This window comes from Natator depressus, chromosome 5 (assembly GCF_965152275.1).
Source record: "Natator depressus isolate rNatDep1 chromosome 5, rNatDep2.hap1, whole genome shotgun sequence".
Classification (NCBI taxonomy): Eukaryota; Metazoa; Chordata; order Testudines; family Cheloniidae; genus Natator; species Natator depressus.
The window spans coordinates 132,915,620-132,928,292 of record NC_134238.1 but is presented as its reverse complement, the minus strand read 5'-3'; the positions used below and the strand labels follow the sequence as shown (position 1 = coordinate 132,928,292).

The following is a 12,673-nucleotide window of genomic DNA, read 5'->3' as shown; positions in this document are numbered from 1 at the left end:
TACATCTAATGAAGATGCTTTGTGAGGATGAGCTTTGGTCTGTAGTAATTTCCCCAGCTGTGCACACGCTGAGTGCTTTCCCCTGTGCCAGCACGTGCTGGTGAGCGTGGGCATGGAGCTCTCACTTATTAAATTAAATCTTGGGATGAAAAAGGGGTGGGTGTGTGTACACATAGGTCTGGTATTATGCTCATCCAAATGTGAATTGAAACTAACATCTCTCCCAAAAAATCTATGTGCTTTGGATGAAGTGCAGATGGCCTTTAAATGATTAAATTGAAGGACATGCCAGTAGTGTTTAGCTAAAGCTGAGCCCCATTCCGCGGTGTGTTTACACTGTCAGACGAAGAGCTGACATTTTCCGAATTCTTCCTTTAACTCAAACACCCCACTGACACTCAGAGCGCAGTGCTCTGTGCCTTAGTTTAGGACTGCCAGGTGCTCCTGTCAAAGAACACCGCTCTGAGGGTTCCAGGGCAGCCCCCAAGAGACTTTGGCCTCTGTTCCCAGGGGCTCCCCTGCCCTGGGCTGCTCTCATGCTGTTGAGAGGTTACCGGATTTCCCCTGCATCTGTTTTTGACTGGGCAGGACTGTCTCAGAGAAGAGAAAACCGCCTGATGAAAAATAATCCATGCTTCTCCAATATGCGGCTGCAGACTTGGCTGGTGCCCCCACCCCATCGTTTTGATGACACCATTGCTGTGTAGTGTGTCTGAGGCCTTGTCTGGGCTCAGGTGTAGCCCAGACTTGGCCGCACATTAGGGTGTAACTGGCATAACACTGAACGTGATGGGTCCTTTTCTGCACTGGCTGCGATGTCTTGGTGAGCAGCATTCTGGCAAACCCAATGGTTCAAAATCCTGCTGGACTATGGTAACGTCACAGTGCAGAAAAGGACAGGCCAGGGTCTGCACCAGTTGAGCTCACGGAGTTTTCCCCAGGGCACCCACTAAAGCACTGAGGGGTCAGCCCCAGCCTCAGTCCCAGGACGGGCCTCTGCCCTGAGGAGGGCACAACACCCTGGCAAGGGGTGACTGGCAGACTATGCAGCCTGGCTTTTGTTGTCGGGATACTTTTCTTCGTTAGTGATTACCCATTCTCAGTCATGTGTCTCTCCCTCTTCCCTCCCGCACACACTCACTTTCATTCAAAGCCCTTGACCAACCCCTGCCGTGGGGGTCATGCCCTCTGTGACTGGCTTGTTCCCAGGGGGTTCAGCTTGCGCCATAGTGGGGTTCAGCTGCCATTCTGAGCAATGTGCGGCCTTATTTGAAGTAATGCTAATACGTTAGCCATGTTTGCCTATGAGCCTCTCGGTTTGAAAGCCCGGCTTCAGGGCAGACTACCATGGCACTTTCCAAACCTATTCCACTGAAACCAGGCACTGGAGTTGCCAGCCTGAATGCAAATATGGCTTTGTTTTCTGTTTCTAGAACAGGAACTTTAAAGGTGGGTGTACTTTCAGTTGCTCTGTGGGCATTCTAAGCTAAAAGGGGGTTTTGTTAGTTTTGCATATGGTTAGTCCTTGGAGTAAGGAGATTATTTTTAAATCATGTAAGACCCGCACTGGGGTAGCGATTAAGTGGAGTGTTGCAGAGTGCATGCTGGGTTGTTACTCCATGCAGGAGCCAGTGACCTATGGTAGGTCTGAGGACTTTCAGACCCAGTAAATATTAGATACAAATTTGAGGCCTGATCCAAAGCACACTGAAGTGTGAGTCTTCCCTGAGTGGGGCTGGGTCTCACACTGCTCCTGTATTGTGCAGCTGGTTTTGATGTGCTTGGTTAAGGGGGCAGTTTTTCATGTCCGTAGGATTTTATTCAGATCCAAACCCACTCATGTCCCCATCCTTGGTTATAAAAGAACTGTGTTTCTTCAAACCTTTACAGGGAATTGTATGGGCCTTTTGGAATCTGCAAACTCACTGTCTGTCCTGGTCCTTTCCAGGTGGTGCACTGCGTGTGGAATTTTCCCAGCCTGTGAATCTTGAGGAAGTTGAGAAGATAAACCCTGAAGTGAGAGAAGGAGGCCGGTACGTTCCAAAAGACTGTAAAGCACTTCAGAAAGTAGCAATTATCATACCATTCAGGAACCGTGATGAGCATCTGAAGTACTGGCTGTATTATCTCCACCCAATCCTTCAAAGGCAACAGCTTGACTATGGCGTGTATGTCATCAATCAGGTAAGGACTTCGGACATGCATACGTTTGCAGAATAATGGCTACAGTACTCCCGTGCAAAGGTGCAGTTGGCTTATACTCAGTAACCAACTTGCTGGTTGAGAAGATTAATGCGCAAAATGAAAGAGTGAAGAGTCAGGAACCTTCACTGCATAATCTGTGAACAAATCCAAACACTTGTGCTAGTTATTTTTATAGCTTTAGTAAAATTCTTCTCCACGGTGAACTGAGATCCACTTCTCAAGTTAGGCAAATTCCTTGTGAGTAACTTCTACTTAAGTAGACTCTTTGAGGAGAACTTTCAGTAATACAGCCTCATCTTATTTCCACCAGGACACACTTATCGCCAGCTTGTGCAGGACTTTCAGTCTTAGATTCCAAGGCCAGAAGGGATCATTAGATCCCTAGTCTGACTGCCTGTATGATGCAGGCCAGATACCCAGATAACCCCCAGTAATAGGAACAGTGAACTAACTGTCCTGCGTGTGGATAGAACATAGATCTCTTATAGATGTAGACAAGTAATTGTCCATTTCAAGTAAATGGAATCGAAAAAAATTACTGGTGTTACTTCCAATATATTTGCCTTTTAGCCCTGCCTATGTCCCTCTCCAAACAACACGACTGGCTTGAGCATATGCCGTGATTCCAAAATAGATTGGCTGTCGTGCACACATTGAGAAGCTTAAAGAAGTTGAGAAAAATGCATTAGTTGTGATGAAAGGGCACCTCTCTCACGCCGAAGGGTGCCAGTGAAGTGTCTCTGAGATCTGGCACATAGATATTAACACGGCGTCTCTGTCTAGTTTTTGATCCCAGCCCTGTGCGATGCTGAAAGGCAGCACGCTCCCTTTAGCGTAACTGTTTCTAGAGTCAAGAGAGACAAGGTGGGTGAAGCATCAGAGGGGTCACCGTGTTAGTCTGGATCTGTAAAGCGGCAAAGAGTCCTGGGGTACCTTATAGACTCACAGACGTACTGGAGCATAAGCTTTCGTCTTTTGCTGGATCAGCTTTACCTCACTCACCTTGTCTCTCTAATACTCTGGGACCAACCTGGCTACAATAACACTGCAAGAAACAATGGATGATATCTAAAGTCAACATCAGTTGGTGTGTGCAGGTGCAGCAGAAAGGTTTGAACTTTTCTCCATGCCTCAGGAAGTGGATTGCTGTGCATTTGAAATCAGGATAAATACTGACCTAAGGAGTGTTAATACTTACCTGCTGGGCTTGCTATGACTTTGTTCATGTTTCTGTGATGGCAGAGCGTTCTATTTACAGCTGCTATGCAACTGCAAATAACAGATTATGATCCAAGCTAAAATAATGAACTGTCATTAATTCCCCTCAAATCATTTTTGTATATATATGTAACATGCTTGAAAATCAGACCATACTGAGCTTTTCTACAACCGGTAATAACATGCTCGACTAACTAGACTAAATGTTATCCCTGAAGTTGCTCGGCAGATCCCCTTTGCAGTATGATGTAAATGGCAGTTTAGAGTGCAGCTCTCCAGACTGAGCCGTGCCAGAACACACGCCTCTCACAAATGGTGGCATAAATACCGAGCCATCCCTAGCTCATGAAGATGGTATTTTATTGCACTAAGGGTGCACTGCGTACATGCATATATTTTGTTTGCCCATATAGTGATACTAGTGTTCTGGTTAAATCCGCATTGAAAACACACATGTTGGGGTGGGGATGAAGCTGGTTGCCTCTGCATTATGTACTTTCATCAGCCAGAATGCTCCTTTCATCCAACCTGTTAGTTTCACAAGTTGGGTGCATTTGCATAACTTGGAAAGTCATAAGTTAGTGGTGTGTGGTCGTTTCTAATAAATGGTCACGGGTTGCTCTAAGCTTCATATGTTAATTTATTTTTTGTGTTAGCGTGTTCAGTATCTTGTTTAAAATATGGGATTTCAGTCCTACGCACATAGCAGTGGTTACTGCTCATTGTAATTATCTTAATCACATGGTAGCTTTTCAGAGGCCTTGAAAAATGACTTGTGGTCTTGGGCTAGTTGCTAGTGAGCAGATACCCACATCACAGTGATGAGAGCACCCCTGGAACTAATCTCCAATGGTTAGTGTCCCTGGCAACGAAGGCGAGCACTGCCCGGTCATGGGGACTGAACTGTACCATAGGGCATTTCACATATGCTCTAAAATTAACCTGCACATAAATTAGCTAGTCAGTCTTTTAAAATATGCCCCCTTCGCGAAGAGTTAACCAGACGTCGTGCCAATATACTGAGTATACAAACCCGAGAGAGGTGCAAGTCTCTCCTTTACAGCAGGGCAATGGTTAGCGGAAGTAACTGACGTGACCTAATTTGCAGCTAAAATCTTTGCCTTCTCCTGTGCTGAAGTCTAAACGTGCACAAGTCTCAGCATGATCTGCACATCTCTGAACCATTATGCCCATAATACAGTCCGTGGCACTACACCAGCTGCCACTCTCCATGGGGGCGAGGGGAAAGCTGTGTCGGGGGTGGTTACAGAAATGTGGGTGCTTTGACAGAAGTAGAGGAGGAAAAACGTTCTTATTTCTCTGCTGTCTTGACAATTGCTTTTCTCTCTTTCTTGTCTGTCCTTCCCTTTGCATCCATCCTTCCTTTTTTTTTCTTCTTTTTTTTTTCCTTCTAGTGAGGAAATTTTATCTTTACTTGTTAATCGTGTCTGTAGCAAAGCAGTCACTGAAGCGAGGAAAATTACTGTGTGATCTGCTTTTTGCACTCCAGCTACGTGCTCTTCTGTACTCTGCAGCTCATAGAAAGAGAGAGGAGCGCTGACCCTTACTGCTGCTGCACTGGTAATGTCAAACTTCTTCCTTTCAGTGCAATGCAATTCAGGCATGAATCCATTGCATCTTCACCATTCAATTTTTGGCTGTCTGAAATGCACCAGATTAATGTTGGACTGAAGTCAGAAAAACGGTATTTGTAAAGTGTCTGGGGTATAACCAGAGCCAGTGGAAAACTCGAGTGGGGATGGAAAATGCAGAGCAGCAGTTTTATGGTCTATTGTTTTTTTTTAAATCTTGTCTTTTTTTAAACTGCTCCTGATGTAAATGGATACATTTGTGCCAATCCCAGTTAATGAGACAATTACCTGTCTTCAGTGGAACATATACCGTCAACACACTTATGACCCTGACCTTTGGCCTGTTCACCTCAATGAAGTGTGAACTTAGTTTGGGCCATCCACATGCCAACATCTATTAAAATGGGTAAATAAACCTGCAGCTGAGCCTTGCCTATGGGAGATAAAAAAGATCTTACAATGAACAATTGATTAGGAGAGCTGGAGCTTGCAAGGTCCGTCTGATGTTTTGCATCTACACACAACAGTCATGCCATGTAATCTACAAGCACTGGTCATAGTGTGTTGCAACACCTGGGGTGAGGTCTTCGGGTCAGGTCTACCTGACCTAGCCCAGTCAACAATGGAAGCCACATGTGTCATTACCCCATGTTATCTGATTCTCCAAACTACATCCCACAATGCCATACCTCATGTTTAGAAAGCCCCGGGGCATTATGGGGTAGGCACTCCAGGAGTTGTAGAATGCACCAGTAGGCCTGTGAGTGAGATAACCATCCGTTCCATGTAACCCCCTGAAAGCACTTTCCTCCTTTGGTGCCCACATTCCTGGGGATTAGGCAGTCTTTAAAAACACTGGGGCAAATTCTTCGCAGGTAAAACTCGAGTGACCAGTTTGGGTGTCACCTCAGTCACTCTCTCCAGGATGGGAACTCTGCATAGTTGTTCCATATGTAATTCTCCTGCCCCACTACTTGGCTCCTCCCAGTCAGTATACTGAGTTTATCCCCCCTCCGGGAGGAAGGGCAGTACTGTCATCCCCATTGCTATAGATGAGGAACTTCCCTGTGGTCACACCAGGAGTGTGTGGCAGAGCAGGGGATTGAAGCTGGGTCTCCTGAGTCCCAGGTTAGCACCTCAGCCACTGAACCAGCCTTCGCCTCTTAGAGCCCTCACTTGACTTGGCTGCTGAGTGTAACTACAGCCACCCTTACCCCTTGTTGCTGCTTTACTGAGCTAACACATTCACCCTAAAGTGGGTAGAGGGATTGGGGAGGATTAGAAAATTCCCTGCAAATTTAAGTTGTTTTTCCAGCAATTTCCCACTGGCTCTGGCTATGTCCTGTGACTGCATGTGTGGTACATTGTGTGATATCTGACTCTGCTCATGTGTGGGTGTTGTGTTTTTACATGTTATTTCATAGGGCAGAATGGAGCTGCTGGGCTGTTTTAGAAAGAATCAATAGAAATGCTGCCTAGCTCCTGTTTGCCAGTTTGCTGGGTCACTCTGCTTGTGGGTTAGTGTACAGCAGAGGCAGATGCTATTGTGAAAAGGAGCTTTCTATTCTCTCCTATGGGTACCGAGAAGAAAAATAATGAAGAGACTCTCCTGTGAGGAGGCTGCTCAGAACAGCCCTCACCTGTTGTTGGGAGCAACAGCAATTGCTCTCCTTTGAATGTGTCCTGGAAGGCAGTTGTGCAAGGCACCCACGGTAATTGTGCAAGGCACCCACAACAGTTGGTTATTCCAGTTTAACTGAGTTTATCTTCTGACCTTCGATCTGGAAAGCAGCTGACAACTGTGTGGCCTATACGTGTCCACGGCACTCCGTTCCCTGCATCCTGCCGATGGTGCGCTCAGCTGCTAGTCAAATAATGGACATTTCTGTGCCACGCTCTGTTCCTGGTGTTTTTCTGTTAAGGAATCTATTTTACTCACTGCAGCAATGTTGTGGCTGCTGCTGGCTGCATGGCACCAAGGAGATGATATTCCTAGTGAGTAACATATGGTGTGGACTAGAAACACGCTGGATGCTGCAGTACTCCTAGAGAAATAATCAAATACATGTAGATTTAGACTGGGGCTTCCAAAGAAGTGTCTGGGAGTCACTGTGGATAGTTCTCTGAAAACATCAGCTCAGTGTGCAGCGGTAGTCAACAAAGTGAACAGAATGATGGGAATCATTGAGAAAGGGACCGATAATAAGACAGAAAATATCATAGTGCCTCTCCATAGATCCACGGTACGCCCACACCTTGAATACTGCGTGCAGATGTGGTCGTCCCATCTCAACAAAGATATATTGGACTTGGAAAAGGTTCAGGAATGGGAATCAACAGAAATGATTAAGGATATAGAACAGCTTCCGTATGAGGAGAGATTAAATAGACTGGGACCGTTCAGTTTAGAAAAGAGACAGCTAAGTGGGGGATATGACAGAGGTCTGTAAAATCATGACTGGTGTGGAGAAAGTGAATAGAAAATGTTATTTACCCCTTCACTTAACACAAGAACTAGGGGTCACCCAATGAAATTAATTAGCAGCAGATTTAAAACAAACAGAAGGAAGTATTTCTTCACACAACGCACAGTCAATCTCCAGAACTCGTTGCCAGAGGATGTTGTGAAAGCCAAGACTATAAGAGAGTTCAGAAAAGAACTAGATCAGTTCATGGAGGATAGGTCCATCAATGGCTATTAGCCAGGATTGGCAGGGACACAACTCCATTCTGTGGGTGTCCCTAGCCTCTGACTGCCAGAAGCTGGGAATGGGCGACGGGATGGATCACTTAATGATTCCCTGTCTGTTCATTCCCTCTGGGGCACCTGGCACCAGCCACTGTTGGTAGACAGGAGACTGGGCTGGATGGGCTATTGGTCTGACCCAGTGTGGCCGTTCTTATGTCTCTTCGGGAGTTAGGCTACCTGAGCGTTAATGCCTTGATCCCACAGACGCTTACACGCAAGCAGGCCTGTCACAGTCCGGTCCAAAATGTCTCTCCCTGTGCGGCTGGTGAAGAAGCACCCTTGGTAACGTGGCGATCATGCTGCTTTGGTGTTCAGGGACGAGAGTATCCTGCACTCCCCAGGCTGACACCTCAGGCTTGGAGCGATGAGAAGGGAGCAGTAGGCATAGTGTATGTTAGCCTTCCCCCTCTGAAACCGGCCTCCAAACCCAAAGGAGGTGGGTTTCAGATGTGTTTGGAGGCTTCAATTGGTCCCTTCGTGTGAGGAGTAAGCTGCTGCGTGGGGGGGTCTATGGAATCCTGCCGGGTGCTCCTGGGTAGTCAGCAGAGATGGTAGGCTGGATTTCCAGAGGTGCCAAAGGGGCTAGGCGTCCAAACCCCCAAGACTTCTCTAAACCCCCCAGCGTTAATGTTTAACACAGGCAAGCCCCCCGCGACACTGAGGGGGTCTCTCACCCCTGCAGTACGCCCGGTGCCCAGAGCCTTACCCTCTCCCACAGGCGCTGCCATCTCAGAGCTCTAGAGTACGTCTACACTGCACAGCTCTTGTGTTTCCAAGTCTGCACTTGGGCCACCGCACTGCATTGCAAAGCTGCATTTCCAGTTGCTAGACCCAGGTCTCTCAGCTGTGCTAGCGCATCCACACTGCACTACACAGCCCTTCTGACTCCGGTCTGCAGCTTGAGCTGTGTCCAAACTGCAGAAGCACAGGGCTTGGACCCAAATCACAGTAGTACTCGGGCACTGACACCCCTGCCCCTCCCCAGCAGGGTTCTAGGACTTGGGTCTTGAGTGCTTGCTGACCCGAGTCAGACTGATTGGTGTGTGGACGGAAGTCGGGGCTTGGGCTCAAACCTGAGTCAGAACCTGGGCGTAGTGTCTAGTGTAGACGTACCCCAGAAGGGGGTTCTGTGCAGAAACGTGAACCTGGATGTACATGTGCTTCCTACTTTCAGTGGACATCAGAAGCTGAAGATGGCAATTATGCCTCAGTTCACTTCCCACAGGGGGTCGCTGGTTCCTTCCCAGGGTCTGATGGCTCTGCATACTTTCAGTGCTGCTGCTGGCTGGTGTCACGGGCAGTCGGCATCTCCTGGCTTAGAAGAGGTTTTTCTAAACAAAATGAAGCCTCCTGTTGCTTTCCTTCGAAGGCTCCCGCCAGGCTGGCAATTGGCAACAGCCTTCGGAGCCTGTGGGACAGAGGCTGGCCTCCCTGCCCTTGGGCCCCTCCAGGAGCTTCAGATCACAGCTTGTCTCTAAGACTTTCAGAGCAGGTCACTCCAGTTTCTCCAGCAGAGCTGCTCCCTTGGAACGCTACCAGTCTGAGTCTAGTCTGACTACGCTCTCCTCTCCGAGCTAGATAGGCTTCCAACCTGCCGCCGAGCAGGGAAGAGGAGTTTTCTGGGGGCTCCTTTCCTTCCCTCTGCTGTGACAGGGATGGCAGAGTTGCCCACGTTAATTACAGGGTGCTCTTCTTCCTGAAGTGACAAAGAAGCGAAGGTGTTCTCTGGACATCTACAGGGCCCTGAGGGTCTATCTACACTTGCCCCTTCCTCAGCGAGAGCTTACTGCTGCTCCTTTGTTAGTGGTCTCCCTATGTAGAGGGTAGAGCCTCAAGGGTTGTGATAGACTAATGCACATGGTCCAGTTGGGCCATATTTCCTGCCCAGTAAAAGCGCCAGGTTCCCTTCTGGCATGGTGTCTCCATCCTAGTGCCTGCACAGGGGGCATGTGTGTTGCTGTGGAAGTTAGCTATTTGGCAGGCCCCACAGATTAGCATTCCAGCCTCCATGGGTGAGACAAATGGCTACAGATCCTTCAGTGCAGTCTGTATAAGCCACAGCTAGATCAAGTGTCAAATGGTTTGTCTGGGGGTAGCTGAGTCACAGAAGCAAAAGGGATTTCTTCTCTAACTCTTCTGTTTGTGGCCTCAGTCCCCACCATGTGAATGACCACTCTACCGTCTGAGGGATTCTTTTGGTACAGATTTGCCTCTCTCGTGTTAATTGACAGGCCATTAACACAGACAGCACTTCTTATTCAGTTTGGCTGGGCAAGTTCTAAGTCCTAGGGTGATGAAGAAGGGGAAGTCTTTATTTGCATAAGGCTGCCAGCTTTCTGCCCTGTATAGGAAGGGTTACCACCTGCCTGGCTGTGAATCTGCCTTGTGTGCTGCTGAGACCCGCTGGGATGGTCTGTTCACTCATGCAGGGAAAAGGGGAAAGACGATCCCCTTGAGGTTTGCATGGTAACACATTCTGCACGGGTGTTCGCTGCCTGTCGTCCTTCGGACCTGAAGGGGTTTGCATCCCCAGAGGACAGGCAAATAAATCAGCAAAAATGCTAACGTTAGCAAGAGTGCCATCTGTTTGCCTCCTGCTGAAACGTCAAAAGTAATGGACCGCGCTACGGCTGGAAGCGAGATCTCAGGGGGGCTACCGGAGCCCCGCACAGACACGTTGCAAACATACCACGCGTGGAAGCTAGCTACACAGCAGCACCTGGCTGAGCCCAGGGCACGGTGGCATTCCCCTGGGGGGGAGGTTTCTTTTGCCAGGAGGAAGAGGATATTATTTATTCATTTAGTACAGATTCAGGGCCCAGCTTTGGTAGCCTTTGTTACACTGAATGGTACCATTGAAGCCAATGAGAGCACTCCTAGAGCAAGGGGATACTAAACCAGAGAAAGGGTATTAGAATCTGGCCCTGTTTTTTTTATTATTATTCTGCTTTTACCAAGCCTCCTGCCACCACCATCACCAAAAATAAATCAGGAGAGAGAGTACAAAACTCAGTGAATTTCCTACTTCTGTATTTTTCCTTTTGAAAGCGTTGGGATTAGTTTGAGGCTAAACCCTTCAGCAGCTCGTGGGATACTGGGAAATTTAAATCTCAGTTACTCCAGCCCTGACGCTGCTTCTAAATTGTCACCAGTTAAGAAACGCACAGCCCTTTTTAACAACAAATAAACAAAAATCCTCCGTGTACTCCTTTCTGTTCTGATCGCAGCTGTATCGCCCTGGCTGTGTCCTTGCTGGGGCAGGGGTTCAGAAGCTTTTCCATAGCAGGGATCGTGTCTTGGGAACAGCTTCCCCTCCCATTGATGCTCACACAGCCCCCCTCCCATTCGCAGTCATACAACGTCCTTGTGGCAAGTACAGCAGTTGCCTATGGGAGGGACCCATCCCACCAGGAAAGGGCTGGGTAGATTTTAGCCACTGGAAACGAGGACCCAGCACCATGTGCCTAGAGAACTCTCCATGGACCATGTCCAAGTGCATTTTAGCCTTCTAGGGCTCTGTGGATCACAGCCTGCGTGTGCTGCCGCAAGGACCCCTGCAGTCCTCCAAGCTGCAGCAAAGCCAAGGGCTGTGTCTGAGTCAGAGGAGTCTGGCTGTAATAACAGTCCCATCACAGAAACAGCCACTGCCTCTAGGGTGCACAGGCCCGTCTGAATCGACATCGAGAGGGTCTAGGCATAAAGCATAGAGGGAAAACACCAAACGGATGAAATGCTTGTTGTCTGTGTCCCGGGCATGGATGTGCTTGGCCAGCTGAGCAGATGGCAGTTCAAGCTTGCAGTGGTGAGGGTGGTCTGACCCGGTTGAGAACTTCTGTGTCCCAGCCAGGCAGCAATCTCTGTTTTCAGTTCAATCAACAGCTTGTTTCCTAAACCCTTATTCTGGAGAGTGACTTAAAAACACCCCGAGTTGATGAGGGTCCTAAATCTAACTCAAAAGGCCTCGAACTGGACTGCCATGTAAGAATTGCAGGAAGTTGGAGGTTAGTGGTTGAAGTTGCTCCTAAAAATAAAGGCTTAGGGAGCATAAATCCGAGTGAGAGGCCGCCTTCACCTAGTTCATTACTGGAACAGTGAAGAAAGTGCAGGAAAAATGGAGTTCTCCATCTACGACATAACCATCAGAAACAGCTTGAGCAATGATAAGCAGGAACATGTCACTGGCCCCCGAGATGGGAGTGGTTTTTAGGCATTTTATCCTGCAGGGATCCTAAGCAACTCCTTCCACAGCACTGGAGTGACAGCCTCCTGGCAAACACACAGCCCTCTGAACTGGTGTCTGACTCTCACCTGGCCAGGCAGTCCCTCTTTAAGAAGATGTCTGCATCCGTGGCTAGAGCTCAGCCCTTCCATTTATTTGGATTCCATTTCCTATTTGTAGCTGATTTTTTTTTTTTTTTTTTTTAATCCCTAAATTAGATTACAGAAGTACCTCATTGCTGCTTAATGCACTTCTCTACCCTTCCCCTTCCCCATCCCACCCTCCACGCTCAGTTCACTTTCTGTTGCTCAAGGATCGGCAGAAACATTTTTGTGTGGTTGGGGTCTCCCTGTTAGGCCTTGTCTTCATGAGAAAATTGCATTTAACTAACCTGGCTTAGAAATGAACTTTGTGAAACCGGCAGCTTGTATTTCAGTTTAAGGAAGCCTCCTGTTGACTTAGCTTGAGTTGGCTCCTCAGCGAAGTCGATGGTAACTGCTCCCACTGCAGTCATGTAGGCCAGCGCTCGCCATTGACTTTAGTGGGAGCACAGAGAGGCCAATGCTTTTGAAAAACCCAAGCCTGTAACTGTGTAACTATCCTCCAGTTTTGCACAACTAAAGTAGCTGCAGGATTTAGTGAGTTAAACATGGTTTCTAAGAGCCAGATCCATTATCCCATTTGGATTAA

The 12,673-nt window shown here is 47.9% G+C and overlaps 1 protein-coding gene across 1 annotated transcript in view; it reads left to right on the top strand.

The window, feature by feature from the left end:
* B4GALT1 (beta-1,4-galactosyltransferase 1) overlaps positions 1–12,673 on the top strand; it is a 57,641-nt gene that overhangs the window by 32,719 nt on the left and 12,249 nt on the right. Inside the window, exon 2 of the mRNA XM_074953705.1 lies at positions 1,949–2,184. Coding sequence (XP_074809806.1) covers positions 1,949–2,184 — 236 coding nt within the window. The remainder of the gene's footprint in view (positions 1–1,948; positions 2,185–12,673) is intronic.